Genomic DNA, 22,793 nt, shown 5'->3' on the forward strand with positions numbered 1-22,793 from the left:
CACTATATGTTCACTTCTGCGTCACGATTATTGCAACTGCAAATAATTTCTTGAAGGTGGAGAGGGAGTCTGGACATCATCTTCACCTTCAAGAAATATCTCAACACCCATCTTTTCCATGATTTTGTGTAGCCTGAAGCCTCCTTACATTCCCTTAATGATATTATAGTGTACGTTTGGGGATTTAATAGTCTTATTAGGTTCTTGCTTAGTTCGAATTTTTGTAGCCCCAATACTGCTTACACTTGTACCTGGACATTCACTGGAAATTCAGCCTAGTTGCTCTTTTGCTTAGTTGACTCCCTGACAGTGTATGTTTGCAATGTGCTATTTGCCTCACTAATACATTGATTGGACCAAAAGTGTCTGCTAAATGTGCAGTTTCACTTTTGTTGCTACATTAAGTTCTCCATGTGGGCATGTAGCCAGTCAGCTAATAGATGATGCGGAGATGCCCTTCCACCCTTCAGAGTTTCGGGTTCGAGTCTGGTCTCAAGCTTCTTGCGTTTTCCCAATCTATGCACTGGCTTCCACTCATAGTCAAAACCGAAGTCCTGATCAGGATGCTTTCTGTCATCATTCAGAAATGAGTGCAGATTGCATGTGGCAGGACCCATCGTCTAGGACGCCATTAGATCAGTGGGCAGAAACCCTGTGATGGATCAGCATTCTGTTAAGGCCCCTTGAATTGGGCTCAGGCCCAGCCTCGAACATGTACCAGGTGAGTGTTAGAGAAGTGGGAAATACCAGGAGCAGGTGTGGCTCATCAAAAGTCAGGCAGAATAGAAAACCTACTGGATAGTTGGTCTCCAGGACCGGAGTTGGAGACCCCTGAATATGAGGATCAATAGATTATTTCTCCAGAAAACTTTAACAAATAAGTCAATCAAAACTTAAAATAAGGCCAGCCAGTGCATTTAATATAGCTGGTTTTCTGTTGTTCTTGCCAGGCATCATCTCCGTTATCCTCCAGGTCAGGCCAAAGAATCGAATCAGACACATGCTGAATTCCAGAGATGAATGAATTGCCATTTACATCCACACATAAGTACATAACCTCATCTAACAGCACATTTCTCCTGCAGCCTTGTCCTCCGTGTGCTGCTGCACCCTCTTTGATCCTGAGAACCTTTGTAAAGCAAAAAGTAATTTTAACCACACCGGTATGCATTCTTCTTGGCATGGCCTTAATGGGTTGTAAGTAAAGAAATACACAAAAACAAACAGAATAATCATACACAAGTCAGCCCATTAGAAAACGATGCCCTACAGCAGATTGGACACAACCATCTGATACGACACAATGTCACCTTCCTGGATAAATCCAGAAATGTAGGTTTGAGGTCTGGGCCACAAGATCAGTTCAGTTTTGGGACATCTCCACATGGTCTTTCATGTGGTTTCTGATGCTTTCAGCTATCTGCTGGTCATCCTTGGTTGAGGTGTAATAGTCCAGAAAGAGGCCATTGGGATTGATTAGGTAAATGAGAACAGTGTGGTCCACGATGTAATCATTGTCCTCGTCCTTGGGGCCCTTGCTGTAGTACACCCTGAAGTCCCGTCCCGCCTCCTTCACTTCCTCTGGTGTGCCGGTCAATCCGATCAAGCGAGGGTGGAAATCTTTCACATACTTCTCCATCGCGGCCACGTCGTCTCTTTCCGGGTCCACGCTGATGAAGAGGGGCTGGATGCATGGCAACGCCAACTCCTGGTCCAGTTTGTGCACCACGCTGGTCATCTTCTCCAGCTCCTCAGGGCAAATGTCTGGGCAATGGGTGAAACCAAAATACAGGAGGACCCATCTGCCCAGGAAGTCGCTCTTGGTCCTCCGCCGTCCTGTGTGGTCCAGGAGGCTGAAGTTTCCTTTGCCCAAGGCCACCTCCCTCAGCTGCTCAATCCGCTGCAACTGGATCTTCTGCTGTTTCTCGCGTCGCACAAACCACCAAGCGGCCAGGATCCCCCCACCGAACAGCAGCGTCACCACCAGGCGGGTGCGCAACATAACCCTGGGGGTTGGCTTCCCTGAGCCCTGTGATAGGGTGCGTTGACTCTGAGAAGGGTGGGATACACGGGCTGAGCCTCTGGGGCACTTCAAGTGAAGATCTGGTTTAAAGGAGCCAAGTCTGCAGGTGGAAGCCAGCTGGGAGATGAAGGTCTTCTCAGCACCAAGTCTCCATGGGCAGCTTCGATGCGTGAAACCTGATTTAACTGTGTTGTTAGACACAGTTTCCCAGACTCTTCCACAGACCATCTGGCGATGTTGTCTTCCGCTATTCTTAATAATACGCAGCATTCTGCACAAAGTCTAAGCTTATCATTAAACATTTAGTTCATTCACACATAACTATTCTTGCGAACTTAGTATGATCCTCTTTGTTGCCATGCTAGCTACTTAAATATTATGTCATATATAGAACGGAAAGTAATCTGTGTTAGCCTTACCCACGGAAACAAATATATTAATGCAACAGCAAAATAACTTACTAAAGATAACTAAATCTAGGTTTTTACAATCTGGATAGTAACATTAACATCTTATATCGAGCCAATTTTTACGCATGCTTTTTGAACCAGACTGCTAATCAAGGTAGCTATCATTAAATCTGTGAGTAAATTACGTATTACGACCTTAACTGAGTTATATCCGTTCATTGTGTCATGAAATACAAATCACAACACATGTAAACACAACAAACCCACGTTACATACCCGAAATAAGTCTGCACTGACTTCTACCAGTTAGAGCCACGTGATTGGCTGGGGAGCCGTCGAAGTAAATCTATTTCACTGTTTAAAATGTTAGATTCAGTTGTTCAGTAAGTTACACATTTCATAATAAAACAAATGTAAAGCCAAATAGGTCTTACACTTAGAATAAGATAAGAATTTTAATACATCTCTTAAATAAAAACGAGCAGATTTTTTTTTCTAAATAGAAACTACATCGCCCACAGTGACACGCATACGTCACTTTACCGGAAGTCTGAGGATATCGGTGTCTCATATAATGAATGTAATTTGTCGTTCAATTATTAAAATTAAAAAAGAAAAAGTAATAAAGTAATATATAAATTGGCCGAGCTTAAAGTAATTAGTTGCTACAGTAAATCATATAATGGTTGCGTGTTAATGTAAGAGAGAAGTAGCTTTGCTCGCACGTGTTTCATTCATTAAAATGATCCACATATTTTAATATTATACTAGAAATTGAAACAAAACGTCAATTGAATTAAATTGGGAAATAGAGAAGTAGTAACATCGGCAAAGTTACTTTATATTTCTTTATTCATCTTTTAAAATCCTACGGTCCACAATATAAAACCTGTCATCCAGCAGAAATAAATCATCTGTCACAAATTTGAAATCTTGAACTTATTTTATTTAATATTTAGTAAGTATTAATTGCGATTTTTATGGCCTGTAAATATATTTATGGTACTCATGTACTGTTATAACAGTAGTCGTCAGAATATACAGTGTTCACAACAATATGCCATTGCATCAAAGAGCATTTCTCCATTTCCAACACTATTCACATCCAAGACATGCATCTAATCAACTCAACATGCATTTCACCTTTTAACTCCACTGGGAAAATACTGAAGATTTACAATAGTTTACGGTGGCCATTAGATGGCACTATTGTACTCCTCAGCGAAAAGAGATTACATGTATCAGCGCTGTTTAAACAAATTACCACCTGCCTCTGCTTCTCCATTGGATTTATTGTAGATGACATTGCGAGGATTAAACAGCAAGAATACCGAGGTTATCGTATTTCTAAATCTTTTTAAAGATTACTTATCATTATTGTTGTACTTCGTTTCTTGTTACGCGGTAGGCCTATATTCACTTGGCATGCATTTGCACACATATTTATTCAAAGAAAATTATCAATATAAACATTTGAATGTTTATTTGGGTGAAAATGTAGCTACTGAAACAAACTGAGCTAAGTACCATAAACAAGGTAGCACGCTGTTACAGTACGAGATGCGTTGCTGGTTTGCGGTGAGGTTTTTACGGACATGAGGCTATAACTCGAGGGGCTGCAGTTATATTCTTATGCAAGATACCTGTCATACCCTAGGAAAATATCTTACGCCTTAGGAAAACGGCTAAATATGCGGAATTTTAAACTCAAGAATGTTCATTTGCATTTTTATAGCCTACCCTTTTTTCTTATCAAACTGGTACTCACACCGACAATGTCTACTGACCCCTTATCCACTTAATCAGCCGGCTACTTTGCTCGCTTAACGTGTCTTCTTCAGGATGGAGGAGATTCAAGCTCTTAAATATACCACCAATGTATTATACACAAACATACACTTTGGAGCAACCTCACGCTCTCAGAGACAAGCGATTTGAACGTAAAACTTGGTTATCGATTTATGAGCAGAACGGCAATAACGGTAATTAGGCGGCCCACATCCACACCTCTCCCCGCAATCAAAGTAAAGAGGGAATAATAGTTTCTTTTACTAATTTTCCCGACACTCACTCTCTATCTCTCATGCAAATTCAACAGGGCTTTAATTGCATGACAAAGAATTCCCATTGCCAAAGCACTCGACGGAGGATGCAACCCTCTTTCATGCTGGGTTTTGCATCCCTTTGTCACACCTGCGATGCATCCCTGCACATTTGCTCTCCGACAAGCTGCCCAACACAGGAGACCCAACGCGCCGGGGCTCTCAGTGTGACCAGATGAAGAGCGAATTCGCCCTTTGAGCAGGTCATGGTTATTTTCCCAGAGACAGGCGTACCTGCAGTGGATTTAAGACCTGAGATGATAGCTTTCACACCTCCTGCATACGCCTGGTTGTCATCCGTATAATAATGCAACCTTTCAATAAGATTGTACAGGAATATTGGACGTGTGAAAGAATGGTGAGGATGAGTCAGATATTAGCTTAAATAGTAAATTAACATCTTAATACAGTACCCCCCCCCCCCCAACACAGAAATGCCGCAAAACCGTACAGTTCGAGGCTTTAAATTTATTTAGAAGACGCGTTTCTCCAAAGGATGTTAATGAAACACATAAAGGCACGGTTTCAATTTACGCTGTCGAAATGGAAAACCTATTAAAGTCTTCAGCGGTAATCGATGTGATCTGCAGCTGATGCTGCCGCTTCCCGCGTTTGTATTGTCCGCCTGTCGTATTTATGGAGGCGTCGCCCTCACTATGATCAGTATTGAAGTCACGTGGTCACTGCGGTGTCACGATCACTGCCTCTGAATCTGTCTCGCGTATCGTGGTGTCTGTGTGTGCGTGCGTGTGTGTGTCGGGGGCCATGCCTGGTTTCACGGATCTCAAAAGAGTGGCTGTCTGCAGAGATGTGCAGAGGCAGCACTAGCGAGTAACCGGTTGACTTTCTGACTGCAAGGCGACCACCCACATAGCACGCGTGTGTGTGAGAGAGTGTAGGTGTTACAGACGTAAGCCAGCTATGTGAACAATCCGACATGCAGAGCGATTACAGCAGCCACAGCCATGAAATGCACTAGCGTATCACCAGGCACGTAGACACGTAGTAAAATTACTCATCTGAACCTAACTTCAATTTTGCCAGACCTTCCTCCCCTCCCCCTTCATAAATTCATTTCTGGCAGTTGACCCGTGAACCACTAATATGACTTTAAGGGGGATTTATTTCCATCGGGGTCTCTGTGACATTACTCCCCGTACTGACCTGTAGGGGGTGCTGCTGCATATAGCTGAAATATGGCGTGACTTGCACATTTCCCAAAAGTACGCCAGAAAGCAGGTGTGAGGGATTGATTATGCACACCTTGGGGTCCTGAGAGGTGTCTCAGCTGTTTCCATTTCTCCTCCGACAGCCCCTTGGGCTCTACAGCAGGCTGAGTGTTTCATCTCCAGTTCACCTTTTCCAGGACAGACCAGTCCCCTCGCCTCTGGACGTCACTGGGGGAGCGGGTGATCAGAATCCGGGTGGCCACTGTTCCCCTAGCCGTCACGTGCCACTCTGCCGTGCTGGAGTGGCACCCCGAGCCCCCACAGCAATCCCTGGGCAAATCCCCCATCAGAGTTGTATCAACATCACCACAGGCTGTCGCTGGGCACAGACACCTCTGGATGTCTGTGGCCTTCCAGAATGCCGTGCATTAAGTAATACCGCTATCTGAATGGGAAATATGGTGAGCCAGCTTCTGCTGTCGTGAATAATGGGGTGAGCAGACCCTCCTCTCCTGTGCTGTTTGTCACTCACTCTGAAGGGAGGCGGTGGGGGGGAGGGGGGTGTTGCCGTGGTAATGCTAAGCGACTCCAAAAGCGGATAATCTGCCCCTTGCACAGATGTAACTCCGCACTCCTCCTGCCCCCTCTCTCCCGGTGAGATGTTAGTTTTGACAGTGCAAAGCCTTGCAGCTGTCGAAGCAACGAACAAGAGGGACCAGCCCCCCCATTCCTGGCTGGCACTGAATAGCCCAGTCCAATTTTATGTACGAAATACCAGTTTAATCCAGTAATTCTGCCTCATGTGCTTTAAGTTCCTCCCCTGTTTTTTTACATTTGAGGTGTTCATCCACAGGGACATACATTCTCAGAGAGAGCAGGGTCACACGGTCCCTGGAGCAATTAGGGGTGAAGGGCCTCGCTCAGGGGCCCGACAGTGACATCACTTTGCCGACGCAGGGATCTGAACCGACAACCTTCTGACCGCACACCATCCCAAGGAGAAGCGGGAGAGACGCCCTCCCAGGGTGGGTTAAATCTTTCAGTAAAACAGGATTCCTTATGACGGACTTACCTTTCAGATACTGCTCTTCAAAAACAAATCATTTGACCGGCCATCATGGAAATGGGATGTGATTCAGATTACGCTGGTTGTCTAAGGGTACATGAGCGTGGCCCTTCTTGGGCCTTGACTGTGCAAAGCGAGTTCAGTCTGTACACTTTCAGCAGTCTGCATTCATATCCCTAGTTCCAGTCATTTGGCCAGTTCCCACCTTAGAATATTCCAGAACTCTGTTTACCATACTCCCCTGTAAAGCCAACCCATTCAGCAGAAAACATTATGTGCGAAGAAAAGCTCCACTGTGCATCCAAGGAAAAGACGAATTGGGTCAAATTGCATAACGGCTCGAACCCGCTGATGTAGAGAGGAAGTGCCTTGATGGTCACTGCTCGGTGCTGGAGCGTGGCACCTTCTCGGGGCGCTCTCCGCGCGCGTCGTGAATCACTGCGCCGCGTGTCAGCGCAGAGCGGGTGTTACATCATCGCGATGGCGGCTTTATATAACTGCGGGGCCCCTTTTTCCCGCCGTGGCTCCTGGGGGGGTACCATTCCTCACGGAACCTGGCAGAATTGCTAAAGTCTGGCTGTTCCTCCGCAGCAGGCCGGGGGCAAGCAGATCTGAATGTGTGTGTCAGTTTTACTATGGGCCAGTGCTGGTGGGCTGGTAGATTTCAGCAGAAATGGTCCTGGTTCTGTGCAGGACAAATTGACTCCCAAATTACAGGGTGCTTCTCTGGTGACCAAATGTTCCCACAATGTAATAAAAACCTGTTTCTTTTTTTTTTGATGTCGTGGGGACCATGTTTCAGGTCCCCACAAAGATCTGTGAATGTAATCAAAAAAGTGAAAATCTCGTATTTTGTTTGGTTACTTATGAATAAGGTTCGGGCTGGGTAGGGGCTAAGGTCGTCATGATGGGATTCGAGTTTTCCCCATAGAAATGAATGGAGAGTCCCCACAAAGATATAATTACAAACCGGTGTGTGTGTGTTTGCACGGGCTGACTGTGTGATGCCTTAAGCTGCAGCTTTTGGTCGTCTTCCTCGCTTACCCTGCCTTTTCGATTCCTCTCTAGCCTCAGTTAGGAGGTGGGGGGGGGGGGGGGTCAGTGTCAAGCTTGGTGCCATTTACACTGAAGCTTTCCGGTAAAACAATAAAACAAACCGATTCTGACAGCATTTCCTGGGTGGGCTGTGAACCTGTCCTGGCTCACTGTTGTTACTTCCTCTGGGCAGGCTAGACCACCATCGATCTGGGCTTCAGTCCTGGGGGGGCTGAAGGCCAGCCGTTCGGCTCTGATGGAGGGGTGATGTCAGCCGGTGGGGGTGGGGTGGCAGTTAAAGTACTGCTCAGGCCTTTGGTGATAATAATCACTGGCTGTCATTCTCTTAGCCCCCCCCCCATTCAGTCAAGGAAAGATGATAATTACTCTTTCTCGCTCTTTCTGGTCTTACAGGCATTTTTCCTTATCAAACACATCGCTGAAATAACTTCTAGATTTAATTATTTTAGTGCCTTTCTCTCCGTGGTCATCAGCATATAGGGGTGTTCATACCGGCACGTTTTTCTGTGCACGTTTCCCTTAGGCTGGCTGTTTCTGCTTTATTGACTCCGTAGAGCAGAGTTTATTCTGGCTGAGATACCTTTCTGAAACTAGGCTGCCAGGTTGTAATCTGATCTTTGTACTATAGATTCATCTTGGTTGTTGTTAGGGAACGACGCTCTTCAGTCACTACGTTTACATGCACACTAAGAAAATCGAAATATTGTGTTAGTCCGACGAAAACCAGACTTTTAAAGTGTCAGTCTAACTGAAATCGTACTAAATCGGATTTCTTGAAGTCGGACTAAGACACCCAGATAATGTGATTATGAGTCGATTTACTCCTGCATGTAAACATTCAATCGGACTCAGACTGGCCTAGGTACTCTGCGCATGCTCCACAATTATCTCGTATACTGTATGTTTAAAATCAGTTTGCAGTTTACCTCCACTGCTTTTGCATGAGTGCTGCATGCGTTCTCTGAGACAATCATAATCATTCTCATCCTTGCTGTTTAAATCACTCCTAGATGGGTTTGTCCAAAATTGATGTTGAACTCCTTCTTTGTTTTGTGGCGTTGAGCGATCAGAGACGAGGCAGACCCCGTAATGCAGGAGAATGATTTACTGGTGATAAAGCCAGGTGCATGAAAATCCGAAGGGACAAGACAGGCGGACGGTCGGGTTGGTCACTGGAGGTCAGAAGCCGGGCTGGTTAATCCTACGAGACGAGGAGACGATGGGACAGGAAGGCGGACGAAGGCAGACTAGGACGGCAGGGCAGGCAGTGACACAAGACAGAAAAACGCTCGGTGAGTGTCATGGGTATGGCAACAATACTTCGCAACCTTTGCAACTTGCTTTGGGGTTAAGTAGCTTGGCTGGATTGCGATGATTGCCCGTCGCTGCGTGGCCCCGCCCCTGTGGGCGTGACATGTTACATAAATACCCCAATATTTATTACAACAAAATCACATCGCAATATTTGAAAAACTTCCAATACTGTGATGTCATAGTATATTATACATAAAACTTGATTTCTTGTCATGCATCCTGATCGTGTTGCATCTGTTCTTCCAACTAGACCGCAATTAAAGCTTGTGTCACTTCATTTGTCCACACACCCATTATTATTAATTTAATAATTTTTTTTATATCTGTGACCTAATAGGTGAACCGAAAAAAGCCATATCGCCACCTATCATAGCGGAGTCAGACATACTTCGTTTAATAAATTGATTCCCCTCCCGTGCATGTATACTGAGACAAGGACAGTAGTCTGATAAAATGGCGTAGTCGAGCTGTAAGCGTAGTTCAACTTAGCCATGCACGTAAACGTACTGACACAGCTTTGTCAAGCACTGTCATCAGCCTGACACGGTTTCACGACGGCTTCGACGTTGACAGAGATCCTGGGGTTCTGCTGTGACCCACATAACCTGCTGACAGAGCTGCTCACAGAGTGCCTCTTGGAGTTCGCTAGGTGACCATTGCCGGGTTTCCACTCATCAAAGTGCTTCCGGAAGGTTCTGATCCGAATAACCATAAGGTCCTAAACCTGTTACCTGCCTACAGTGGGCTTGCTGGTGGTCGTCGGCCTGCATGGTCCATGAGCACGTGAGTGAGGATGTGTGGGAAGAGCGTGCCCTTGGACAGGGGCTGGAGACTGGACAGCTGAGCCTTATGGAAGCAGCTGGGTGTCTCTCCAGCATGTGCGTGAGGAACATATAGAAGAACAGCCCCCTCAGGCTGCACGCAAACACATATATATATATATATGATGCCCCCCGACCCCCCACACACACACAAAAACACACATGCATGCACAAATTTGCTGGTAAACTGAGGATTTTGGACGGCACTTTGGTCTGACCCAGCCGAGCTGCTCACCTGCCAATCATCCGCCCCCCAGCCCCACCCACCCACTTCACTGCTAATCTTCAGAAATCCCCCCCGCCTCCATCCTCCCCCCTCCCATCATCTTTTGCTGTAGATTCCGGGCCTGAGAACAGGACTATCCGTGGGTGTCTGGGGGGAGGGAGGGTTGGGGGGGTGTGGGTGGATGCTGGCTCTGAGCTCCCGTCTCCTCTCTGTTGACACCAGGTGGGCGTGCTGCACCCCCCCCCCCCCATCCCCCCCCCCCGCCCACTGTCACTGGCTGCTTCGCTTGGGAGTGGTTGTCTGGATGCCTGGGACAGCCTGACAGACAGCTCCTGTCTGATGGGACTGGCACCAGTCACTCCATCTTCTGCTCTTCCTCTGCAAGCCAGCAGACTCCTATTACGCTGGTAACCATGGCGATGTCTCATATACCCAAGATGTACCACATATTCCCAAGGAACTGAAAAACAGCCCTGACCCATGTCAGTATGTTTTTTATTATAAATATAATTATTAATAAAAAAAATTCTTAATTGTGCCTGTAGCTTCTGGGATGGGGTGTGGACCCCCCATGACCCTGAACTGAACAAAAGAGTATAGAAAATTGATGGCAGGATGTATGTATGTATGGATGGATGGATGCATGGATGGATGGATATTTGTTAATAAACAATATGCTTGTTCACCTAAAGGCTTCTAAGGCATCTGTTATGGCAAAAAACCTGAATGACCTTAATTTTCCATAACCGCCTTAAACTCTGATAGCTATCTCAGAGCTTGGGTGAGAACATCCCAGAATAGTTTTTACTGGTACTGCTTTCGTTAACATGTTTCTCCTGGCAATAAATACGGCTGCTCCAGTATGTTTGCGTGGCGAAACGACGGTGCGGTCCAAGTAATTGCAAGAAATTGCAAGATAAAGTACGGCTTTTGTTTCTGTGCTCTGCATCAGTCCTGTTATGCAAAATATTTGCCGCTGTAATTCGCTAATTAGCACAGCTGCTGATTAACACTGACTGGGAGGTTATGGGAGAGGTGCCGGTGGCTCCCATTGACTGCAGGAAGGAGGTCTATGTGATCTGGAGGAAGAGGGGTACATACCAACTGTGGGCGGTCATGGGGGAGGGGCCGATTGGTGTGGTGGGGGCCTCAGAGATTTGCCCTCTCCCAGGGAGGGGGCGTTTGTGACACAGTGGGAGGCGCTGAACACGGGGCCCTGCTGAGAGGACACCGCTAACGACCTGTATGCAGCCGCAGGGTTTGTATATTTTATTTTTTCCCAGACGGGGACATTTCCCAAAATGGCCCTGTTGGAAGCAGAGGACTTTATAGCCTGTTGGCCGAGGGGGTGTGTGGGCCGGCATGGTGAGAGCCACAGCGCTTGCTGAAGCTGGGGTTCGAGGTGAGCGTGGGGAAGCCTCAGAGCGAGATAGAGTCAAGCCGCTCCTGGACCCCACGCTCTGTGTGTGTGTGCGCGCATGCACGGCCCAGCTGAGAAAGCGATGACCTCACCCTCCATCTATGCCGCCCCTCTAGAAAGTTCCCCAGACACTAGTCTACATTCTTACTGGGAACACTGGTTGAGTCGGGAACCCCTCCCACGCCCCGTAGCCTGTGACCTGTGCCACTCCCTGTTATGTTATGTTCCGAGTGCTGAAAAATTGCTCTAATATACACAGAAAGCCCAAAAAGGCACACAAAATCTGATACGGCTGCATATGTAAAAAGTGCCTGGAATTTAGTTATGCAATTATTCTTATATAATTTGTCATAACTGTGTCGGTTTTCCCCACAAACACCTTCCCCACTGGACTTCCGAAAAGCCGTTATGTAACGCATGCTGCTGTGAAGAGACGTTGGGGAGGTGAGATCGCGCTCTGCTTCCTGATGTCACTTCCTCCCATTTCCTGAGGCCTGTGAGGGAAGGGCCCCCCGACCTTTGACCTTTTACGGCGTGCGTAAATCACCCTTAATGAAGTTTGATTGGGACTTATTAATATGATCTATATATTTGTGGCTGTAAATGGCAAATGCTTGGTCTTTTGCTTTCATTCTGGCTCTCTTAACCTTTGACAAACCCTGGGATTTGATGGCTACGAGTAGACCTCTGTTTCTTAATTTTTTTCCCCCACACGTATTTACCTCTGTGTCAGCTACATCGTGAGGACGTATTTGCCCATGACCACCCTTCGATGCACTTCAGTTGCCTTCGGGTTGCCTAGCAACCGTCTGCGGCCAACACATAGTTAAACGCAGCTCCATTTTAAAAGCTGAAGGTTGAACGGTGAGTCACTGACGCTGCTGGGATATGCCGTATTAGCCGAAGTCTGGAGTGCTATTCAAATGAGGGAGCTGTTGATAAATCTGGGGCAGGCACTCACTTGCTGGAAACGCTCGCAGTTTAATGGAGAATTAGCAGCGAATTGCCTAAATGCAATCCTGGTAAATGTCGGGGAGCGGGGGGGCTTATGTAAGTTTCTGATGGCTTTTAGTGTGGTTCAACTTGGATGTTGAAACGTGGGGGGGGATCACTTGATCTATCGTGACTGATGGTGGGTGAGCGCACCTTGACAGACACGAGCGGTAATTAGCTGGTGTTTGTAGGTGTTTAATGGCACATAGATGGAGGGGTGTGCGTGCACAAGCGTGTGCGAGCTGTCCTGTGGTGAGACAGGGCTGTGTATGTGTGTTTAGGTGAGTGAGGAGATTCATCCGCCCGCTAGCAGGTGGGACCCTATAGCTAAGACCATAGAGAGCCCAGAGGCAGTTGTTGAACAGGGGGAGTTGGTCAATAGACCTTCAAAACATTTCAACAACTAGCTGAAACTCAGAAAAAGGGCTTCAAAGTATTTTGACTGGGCACCTGTATGTATAGGAAGCATGTTCTTGAAAAACGAGTGCAGCGGAACTGTTTTTAATTAACCAATATTTTGTCACAAGATAAAACAGAACCTGAAAGACCTTATCAGAGCCTAAAACGTGATTTCGGTCAGTTTTGATGAAATATGCAGTTACGGTGTTTGACCTTCGTATGGCAGTATATGTCTCTCCACTTCTTCTAGCTTAAGGCTCCTAGCAACAGTTTTGATGCCTATGGCACCATGTCACGCTGAACATATGCAGATTAATGAGTAAATAGATACCAGATTTGGTCTCACTTACAGATGTATTTTGGACGTCACCTAAGAGTCTTGAGAACTTCAGGTCAGACTCACTGTGGTGCTGTTCATAGTTTCCTGATTGCTCTGATTATGCGGGGCCCTTACGTAATGACATGCTGGACCATCGCGGTGTGGAACATGGAGATTGTCCGGAAGAAAAATCTGGCTGTCACCCAGTTGCCCAGATGGATTCCCTGGGTCACTAGTCCGTCCGTCCGGTGGCACTGATTGCATAATTAAGTGCTGAGAATTGGCCCTCTCATGCAATGCAATCTCGTTTTTTATTTGAATTATTCAAATCGTACCACCTTCGTTTCAGCTTCTCCCACAATGCACTTCGGTGAGTCACACTAATCGGCTGAAGATTTCCCAGCATCTGAGTGACTCCAGAACAGAACGGTGATGGTTTCATGGCAAAATTTCTGCAAGTCGGCTCTGCGTTTCGCCACGGTCAGGAAATGAACGCGGTAAACCGAGGATCCAGCCCAAAGCCATCACCTCAAACATGACCATTTCCTTTTTCTCCTTAAACATTATCTGCGGTTGAACCACTGCCGTAACCGAGAGCGATATGTTAACTGGGTGGACTACTTTTTGGACGTGTGTGCATGGATTGTATTATTTTTGTGGGGGCTACTTTAAGAAAAAAAAGCTTCCAAAAAATAGTAAAAATAGTAACTGATGGATACAGTGGAAGCATTCACACAAAACAAATGGCTGTAATTCGCGTTAGTTTTGTCTCTTTTTGCGACCTTTGAGCATGTGCTTGTGTGGTTTTCTGCAAACACTGGGTCTAATTTTTACCACACGGATCTGTCACCCCTGAGTAGGAACCTGTTGCCACATCCCAGCTCTCCATCTGTGGCAACGTGTGTTTAGGGAGGTGGGAGAGTCACCTCAAAATCCCAGAGCTGCTCATGTCTGCCAGCGCCCCCCTTCCCTCCCCCACCCTCATTCTTGGAAGGTTGCGTTCGGTCCACATCACAAATGCAGCTATTTGGCGGGTTATCCTGCCGGGGGGTGGGGGAGCATGAGAGGTCAAACAGTGGCCCCCGTTCTCATTGTGTTTTTTCCCCCAAGCTTTCTGACTGCGAGGAGAGAGGGGGAATGTGACAGAGAGAGAGAGAGAGAAAGTGAGGGAAAGAGAGAGAGAGAGAAAGAGCGAGCAAGGGAGATGGCAAAAACAAGACGGCAAGATCCATCGGATCCATAGTTGCGTATGAGGTCTGGTTAAAGAAAACCAAATGGTTAATATTGTGTGAAGATAGCGAGAGAGAGAGAGAGAGAGAGAGAGAGAGGGAGGGAGAGAGGATAGAGGGAGGGAGAGTGAGAGAAAGAGAGGATAGAGGGTTGAAATCGTGGAAGAGAAATGAGCAGTATACTGAAGGAGAATTAGCTGTCAGCTGGCCGATCGGCAAGGTCTGGATCTCATTAAAGGTAAATACACTGTGCCGGGCTTGAGGCAGTGAGCGTGCGTGTGTGTGAGCGCGCGCACGCGTATGTGTGTGTATGTGTGTGCGTGAGCGCGCCGGGTGTGTGACGGAGAGTTGGGGGAGGAGTAGTGTGGAATCTGCGCAGAGAGAGAGAGAGAGAGAGAGAGAGAGAGCGCGCCGCCGCGGGCGGGTGAGCGAGCCAGTGAGCACGGTCAGACAGCCAGCAGACGGAGGGGAGAGGCAGCGGCGGAGGCAGGCTGAGAAGACGCCCCTCAGCCTCAGCGCTGCCCCCTAACCCTCAGGATGAAGCAGCCCAGCAGCGCGTCCACATTCTGAGGACCACCCCCCCCCCGCCCACCACCATCGTGTACGGGCCAGCCCCCCCGCTCGCTCTCTCCGCCTTACCGCTATCCGGCGTCAGCCGCGGCTCTAACATCCTCCGCTTCGCTTCTCGTGACGCCGCCCCCCACCGCACCCCCTCCCCCTACGCGGCCTAGCGTTGACCCCACCCCACCCCCTCCCTTCCCGAGGCCCCCCCCACCCCCCACTCAGCCATGGACGGACTGCGCCTCCCACCAGTCATTGAGGAGGCTGTGGACCCCATAGGTCAGTATGGCGCCGTCGCCGCCGTCGATAACGGGGGTGCTGCAGGCGTGTCGTCGTTTACCAGTAGCTGCAGGAAGCGCGGACGCTCAGCATGCGCTGAAGCTGCCGGGGGGGCTGGAGCTGAAGGTGCGTGTGCAGCTGTCAGACTGACCGGAACCTCTGCGCGTTTCTACCTTGTTGATTAAGTCCGTTTCTATGGCGGCGGAAAGGGTCAGATCGAAGTCTGTCTTTCAGTCATGCTCTCATTGCCCCGGTCAACGAATTCTGTCCCAGTGGCTTGTTTATGGCAGGATGAGGGGACTGCATTTCTGTCGCTCTCCGGGGACAGGTGCTATGCTCTCAGCGTGCCTCTGTGGTGTTGCGGTCACCAGGAATTGGCAGATGTCCAGCGGAGAAGATGTAAGGTTTACTTCTCAATAATTGCTGCATCCTCTGGATTTCTCATATTATGGAATCATAAGATGCTCTGGTGGTTAGCTATGGGCTACTGCTTAAAAAACTGCTTAATCTTGCAAAAGATCTGTACGTCTATTTGGGGGACAAATCCGGGCTGGTTTGGGTAACTTTCGAAAGGGTCTCAGCTCTAGCAGTTATGGGTTGTGTGTATAGACTGGTGAGATATTCAGCTGTAACACAAACAGTATGTGCTGCTTAAGTCCCACTTGCATTTCTGGCTTTTGCGTTGATTTTCATTGACTAGTGGAGTTTTGGACAAGAGTTTCTGGAACATTCAGTAACCTCCGTAGCTGGGTCCGTGAGCTGCGTAGGCGCCATTTGAGGTGTGTTCTTGAGGGTGTTGGTGGGAAAGGTTCCCAGGGGAAGGAAGTCAGAAGGTCTCAGTGTGACTGATACTTCTGTCCCCCATGCTGAGAAGGATGTTGTTGCTGTTCAGTAGATCAGAGGGCTGAGGGGGTCACGGCAGTTTGACCCCCCCCATTCCGTTGCTGGTGCTCAGCACGTCCGTGTTATGCGTGTACTGCTTTATAATGTGGCTATAAGCAAGTGGCTACTTCCTCCATGTTGTGTTGACTTTGAAAGTGTTGGCGTGAAGGTTCATTCCGCTGTGTTTCTCAAGTGTTACACAATATGTTCTTGAAACGCCAGCGTGTCGCACGATCGTCCAGAGAGCGAGCCTGCAGAGAACCCACTGCCGTAGAACTCGCTGCCGTTCTCGATTGTTTTGATAATAGCTTTGTCGCACAAATCTATGCACCGACCTGCAAACATCTCCCATGCTTGTCCTGGTCTCTGTTCATGTGTTCTGTGCATTTTGAAAGTGGAGAAGCCTCTTTATGTCTTTGTTTTGGAAAGATGATGCGCATTAATTGTTCCTCGTTGTTCCCCTTTGTGTGGTAAAGGAGGCTGGCCGCCTGCGGTCCCTGGTCTGTCTCACAGAGGCATGTCTATCTTTGGCCCCAGTCTGTCCCTGGTCTGTCTTTGGTCTGTCTTCAGTCTGTCTCACAGAGCTACATCCTTCCCTGTGCCCTAGACCGTCCCCGCTCTCAATAATAGCCTCAGGTCTATAACTCCTACCTTCCTCTCTGCGACTTTCTCTTCAGTTCACCATCATCTGCACCCACCACCCACCCACCACATACTCCTGAGTTATCCGCAGACACCCACACACCCCACAGCACTGCATGAGCCCCCGCCTCCGTAAGGATATGGCTGCCTCTCCTCCAGGGACATTATTGCCACCTACTGGGGGGGGGGGGGGGGGGGGTGTAGAGAGCCAAACTATCCTCGGTCACTGCGTGATGCGTGTTGAGAGTCAGCCCCTCATCACGGCGACACGCTGGACTCTGATTGGTTATGCTGGGCTGGGGTTCGAGGGGACAGCAGGATGCATCCCTCCTTCCTCTGTGTCTCTCTCCTTCTCTCCTCCACGCATCGTTCTCCCCTTAGTCAGACTGTACTCTGCCCCTGGTTTTGCCCAAATTCCAGGTGAACCGCAGTCCTCATCATCCCGGGGTAAACCGTGCGGCAAGAAGGAGAACATTACCAAGGGGGGGGGGGGAATTCGCATCATCGTTGTTTGGAAACGTACCCAAACCCCGGTTATGCCAATGGCTACTTTAATGCGCTGGTTTCCATGGCCGGAACGTTGCCTTAGCGACACGCGGAAATGGCTGCTGGCACGAGCCGCCTCTGCCCCCTGGGGTGTGTTTGCATGGCGGCTGCTCCACGTTCCCGCCGCATCGCTGAGCACGCTTATGTAACCGAGCAGAGGATTCTGGGATTCCTGCCCTCCCCCTCTCATCTGGGTGTCAGTCGAGCCACAGGCGGCCATGTTGTTGGTTCCACTCTGGCTTCATTAGCATGAGATCCAAGGGTTACATTAAGTGTTTAGGGGTGATTTGGGGGGGCCTCCTTAATCTTCCCTAATAAGTAAATGAATGAGAACATCTCCTTTTCTGTATCTGTGTTTTTTTTCCTGTGTGCCCCCCCCCCCGGCAAAGGGCAGGAGCCACAGCACGACTCTTATCTGCCACTTCAAGGCTGGACCAGGAGGGGGCTGCTCTGAATAATTCATGCCCTCCCACACCGGCGCTGAGATCCGAGTCACGCGTCCGCCAGCCGCCTCCGCCCAGCCCCCGCTGGCGGGGTCCCGAATGCGTGACCAGAACCCCAAGGCTGATGCTATCGAGCCACTCGCAGGACGCGTTGCGGCTGCCACTGCAGAAACGAATGCGACTAATGCGGCCTGCAGGAGAGGGAGGGAAAATAACAACAGGGCAGCCGCAGGCAATGCACCCTGGGATGTCGCAGCCGGAGTTGCGACTCGGCGTGGGGGCTCTGCGTCCCCCATCCCCACTGACAGGCTCATCCGGCCATGTGTCGTTCAGAGCCCGCCTGGACCCCCCCCAGAGAGCTGGGAATGACGCGCACCCCCCCCCCCAGCCCCTTATGGCAGATGGGAAAATGGGACCCGCCTCAGAGGTGAGGGACCACACATTTATTTTCGTATGGAGGACCCAAACATTCTGCTCTGGCCAGATAACAGGGGGTTCCATCTCTGGGACGGGGGCCCGTGCAGCCATCTCATATGGCCCCCGCAAGCAGATTGCCTTGGCAATTATTAGCTACTTTCTGGACTTGTTAGATAAACAGCTTGTAAATCTCACTTGGTGTGTGTGTGTGGGGGGGGGTCATCAAGTGCCTTCTCAGCCCTCGAGATCAGGACTCGTAGCTCTGCCATTCTCCCCACAGATGTATTTAATTTTTGTACCTTCGGTGTATGGAGATACTTTTCCTCCAGGGGGCGCTCTCTTATTCTGCTGTGAGACGGCTAATTGGATTGTGGTCAGAGTGCTGGGTGAGGTGGAAGCCTGGTCCTCCGGGTGATGATGCCAAGCATTTCAGCCAAAGGTCAGCTGTCCGTGTCGGAGTTGCCGCGGTAGGGCATTGGTTCTTATTCTTGCACGTGCAAATGCACACGTGACCCGGCACCGCACGCATGCCGCTACCGTCGATGGCTTGGCACGCCACCACTCGCCCCGTATGCTCTAGATTTAAAACGCCTGGGAGAAGAAACCAACGCAGCCACCTGGTCGCTAGGCAACAGCTGCAGATGCCGCCTGCCCATTGGTTCAGGCTTACTGCGAATTAGCCGAAGGTCTGCAGTGCAGATGCTGAGTGCTTTTGAGTTTTTTTTTTTTTTTTTTTTGGGGGGGGTCATTTTTCTCTCAGTATTTCAGCTCCCCCCCTCCTTCCCCTACTTAAATCCTTCCAGAAAGCAAACAGGTTAGTGCCACCTGGATGCCTGTGGCTGAGATCACCTTCCAGTCATGTGACAGAGCCAGCCTCTGGGGTCACGTGGCAGACGGTGACATCATCAGAGAGTCCTGATAGGTGCAGGCCTGCTTTCATATAAATGACAGGGATCGGGGACAGTGCGGAGCGGATTACGCCGGGGGGAGGGGGTATCATGTGTCCCAGACGTGCCGTAGGCTCTTGGCCCTTCCTCGTTACGGACTCATTATGCGGCCATCAAACATTGATGCGCGGAGCCCTGAAAAGCGCACTGCCAGGGAGGTGTAGGATGCAGACGGCCTGGTCCGGGCTTCATCATGTCGGCCTAAATGCCCCGTCAGCTGGGTGCAGGGTTTCGGATCCGTGTTCCTGTAGGGGCCTCTTGGCTGAACACCGTGTCCGCCTCTCCCTCTCTGGGCCGGTGAATCAGGCATAAAGCGACGGCCTTTTGTTCTGTGAATGTCTGCGCGTCAGAGAGGCCCGGAAAGAATTAGGGGATGTTTCTGGGTGATGACAGGCCGTGGTGGTCCAAATGAGCTGATGGGGGGGGGGTCATTCTAGTTAGGATGCCACCCTGGTCATTATGGAGGCCCCTGCTGTCTGTGTTCTGTGTGGGTAGAGGGAAGAGAGACAGATCACTAGTGATGCTCTGGGACAGGCAGGTTGTCTGTGTGTCGCTGGTGTGTGTATAAATGCTGGCCTCCCCACGATGTGATAAAAACCTGTTATTCTGATCTTATGGGGACCATTTTTCAGGTCGCCGCAAAGATCTGTAAATGAAATCGAAAAACTACAAATGCCAAAAGTCTGGTATTTTGTTAGGTTACTTAGGGCCGAGCAGCGGTTAAGGTTGTCATTGCTGGGATTAGGGTTATGCCCATAGAAATGGACAGTATAGGTCTGTGTGTGTGTGTGTGTGTGTGTGTGTGTGTGTGTGTGTGTGTGTGGACGGGCAGGGCCACCATTTTAGGGAGGTAACTGCTTAGTGTCAGTGTTCCTGCCCTGATCCAAACCCCCCCACTAATCTCCGTCTCCTGCCTGCTTCCACACCTGTCTTGGATGATGTCATGTGTTGTTTTAATGTAAGGGTCCCTGTTCTCCCCATGTTTTGTCATTGCCCACCCCCTCCTTCACGATTCCTCGCCTACCTCCTGCCCCCCCCCCCCCCCCGCAGCTCTGATCACGGGGCCAGCGTGTGCCTCCTCTCGGCGTGTGTCTCCTCTTGGCCGGGGCCCCCTGCTGGTCATGGCAGACACAACGCAGGTGCACACTGCCCCCCCCCCCTCGATGATGCTCCCTTAACCCTCTGCAGATTTGAGGGAGGTCGACGGTAGCTAGAGCGCCTCCCCAGGTCGGGTTGGAGTCGTCACGCCGGAGCAGCTTTGACTGTGCTACTCCTCACCCGGGACTCGGATGGAGGAACTTAATTACTAATTGCTAATTACTAATCCTAGAGTTCTTTCGGGTTGTTAATTGAAATCCATTCTCACAATAGGATGTGTTACCTGTTAACCTTCTGTTAACCATGTTCTGTTCTGTCCTTCTCCCTCTGTTTCTTTCTGTCTGTCTGTTTCTCTCTCCTTCTTCATCCCCCCCGACTCTCTGTCTTTGTACTGTTGTCCCACCTCGTGCAGATCAGCGTGTCGTCGGCTGATTATCAGGCCGGCGATGGGAATACTGGTTCTGACAGGTCAGAATTGGCTTTGGTGGGGCTGGGCCTTCAGCGAGCAAACGGCCGGCTGAAGCAGCTGGGTTGAGATGTGACAGCCTGGAGGATGTGTGGACGAGGGGGGGTGGGGGGGTGCAGGGCTGACAGAGAGAGCCTGGGGGTGCGTGAAGGTCAGACACAGTCATCTGCAGCCTGCCTCCTCACGCTAAACTCTATTTTCATTACAGCTGTATGGATTCTTTTCCGATCTGCAGCCTTCCCAACTATGGGCTTTCATTTCACATTCCAGGCACGTGGCGCTCGCTCGTCCCGCGTCCAGTGGCGAATGCCGGTTCTCCGATGGGTTACCGGTTCCCGTTTCTGAAACCCCAGTGGTCCCTTCGGGTGGGCTAATGAGGGCGGAGCCATTTTTTTGGAAAGATGGAGGTACCAGGGCTGCATCCATGTGTCTAAACCTGTGATCTGGGTGGTGGGGGGGGGGAGAACGGTCCCCGAGTCCATGCCGACATCTGATTGGTCCCTTATCCTTTGCAGTACTTTGCAGTGACCAGTCAGGATGTCGGCGTCACCCTTGCACAGGAGAAGGCTCGTTAGCACGCTTCCTCGTCTTCGTGTCTAAGGCCGGGTGCCACAGCAGGGCAGTGAGAGCCTTTGCACGTGAGCGTCTGACAGCTTCCTGATGGCTTTCTGAGTCGCCGAGCTGGATGAGAGACCGGGCGGGGCGTACGCAAAGCTTTGTCTCTGGACAGCCCAGATCTCTCCGTGGAGGAAGACGTTGTTCTCCACCGCAATGACTGATGTTGCTTGTTTTCCCCAAAATCTCTGTGCTAGATCTCAAGTTTCCTGCAGCTGAAGGATTGTATCGGAGCTCTTTATAAAAACGCACACACACACACACCGATCACTGCGGCTGAGAGAGTATATTTTTCGCTTGGTCGGTTGTGCATCATTAGCGGCGGATGCTAATGATCTGCCGTACAGATTATGGATGGAAATGAAGGGAAAAAGAACAGCAGCATATTTGGTCATCAGGATATTTGCTTAGCATTTCCCAGCCTCCCAATCCAGCAGCTCTGCTACTGATGAAGGGGCCTCAACTGGAGGAGTCCAGGCACCCGTGTGTGTGTGAGCAGAGGGGTGTGTGGTTACCCACTGGGGGGTGTGGTGACACTGCTGCTAGACCCAGGAAGCTGATATCACTGGCTGGTGGGCTGCACGGGGGGGGGGGACAAAGCAGTCCTTTAAGCTTACCCTCAGATCGTCTGTCCCACAGAGCCGGGGTGACAGACTCCGGTCGCCGTCTGGGAGTCCGGCAGATGGTGGCTCTAGCACTTTCTGCAGCACTTGCGCTCTCAGTCACACTGTTTTCCGTATCGAGTGACGTGTTTTGACCCCGTTTTATCCTCTAAAGAAGGTGTCCCTCCGCTCTGTTATCAAACTGGGGTCTTTATCACTGGGTGGCTTGTCTGGACAGACAGGTGTCCACCTACAGAGGGACTCTGCTCTCTGTAATGCAGGGCTATGCTATCATTAGCCGCTATCATTAGCCGCTATCGTTAACCGCTATCGTTAGCCGTTTTATGACATCGCTGCCTATCGGCCCGCAAAAGTCAAAGGTCACCGAAGGTTGCCGCAGCGGGCACGTTCTTGTGTCGGCTGGCTGACGCGTGGCCCCGCCCACTCTGCGCACAAAGTCAGCCTTGTCTTGGGGTCCTAAAGGCCATTGTCCCCCATGGTTAGCGCTGGAGGCAGGCTGAGGGGTTGGATCATGGGTGGCTCGATTCAAAAAGTCTCTGTCAAATATATGTCACTGATATTTTAATGGGCCATAATTAAGCTCTGATTTCAAATATGTATCTTGCAGGCAACATAATTCATTTCAGAGGTATAAAACAATCACACAGAGAGCTAATGTAGAGATACATGGTGCTTAGGGAGGCTGCTGGATGGACACATTTGGGCAATGACGTGTTTGCGCTGCCCT

General features: G+C 49.7%; 2 protein-coding genes across 6 annotated transcripts in view; one reads left to right on the top strand and one right to left on the bottom strand.

The window, feature by feature from the left end:
- Positions 1-899: 899 nt before the first annotated feature.
- Positions 900-2,774, bottom strand: sco2 (synthesis of cytochrome C oxidase 2). Its single transcript, XM_023812643.2, has 2 exons — positions 2,710-2,774; positions 900-2,310 (listed from the first exon to the last, which is right to left on the bottom strand). Exon 2 carries the CDS (start codon positions 2,291-2,293, stop codon positions 1,364-1,366), a length of 930 nt encoding a protein of 309 aa, XP_023668411.1. The 5' UTR covers positions 2,294-2,310; positions 2,710-2,774; the 3' UTR covers positions 900-1,363.
- Positions 2,775-14,503: 11,729 nt separating this feature from the next.
- ccdc136b (coiled-coil domain containing 136b) overlaps positions 14,504-22,793 on the top strand; it is a 33,799-nt gene continuing 25,509 nt past the window's right edge. For 2 of the 5 annotated variants that reach the window (XR_002838348.2, XM_072710042.1), the window contains exon 1: positions 15,541-15,786. Coding sequence is in view for 3 of the 5 variants with exons in the window: in XM_072710042.1 (XP_072566143.1) it covers positions 15,624-15,786 (163 nt within the window). In the remaining 2 variants the exon portion in view is untranslated. Of the gene's footprint in view, positions 14,786-15,303; positions 15,388-15,540; positions 15,787-22,793 lie in introns of those variants that run through there. The other 3 variants (XM_023812654.2, XM_023812652.2, XM_023812650.2) reach the window with 3 other exon arrangements.

Source organism: Paramormyrops kingsleyae, chromosome 3, assembly GCF_048594095.1.
Source record: "Paramormyrops kingsleyae isolate MSU_618 chromosome 3, PKINGS_0.4, whole genome shotgun sequence".
NCBI classification, from domain to species: Eukaryota; Metazoa; Chordata; class Actinopteri; order Osteoglossiformes; family Mormyridae; genus Paramormyrops; species Paramormyrops kingsleyae.

What these genes read in the sequence shown, in the direction of transcription:
- sco2 (XM_023812643.2), bottom strand. Translation starts at nt 2,293, where the DNA reads ATGCTGCGTATTATTAAGAATAGCGGAAGACAACATCGCCAGATGGTC.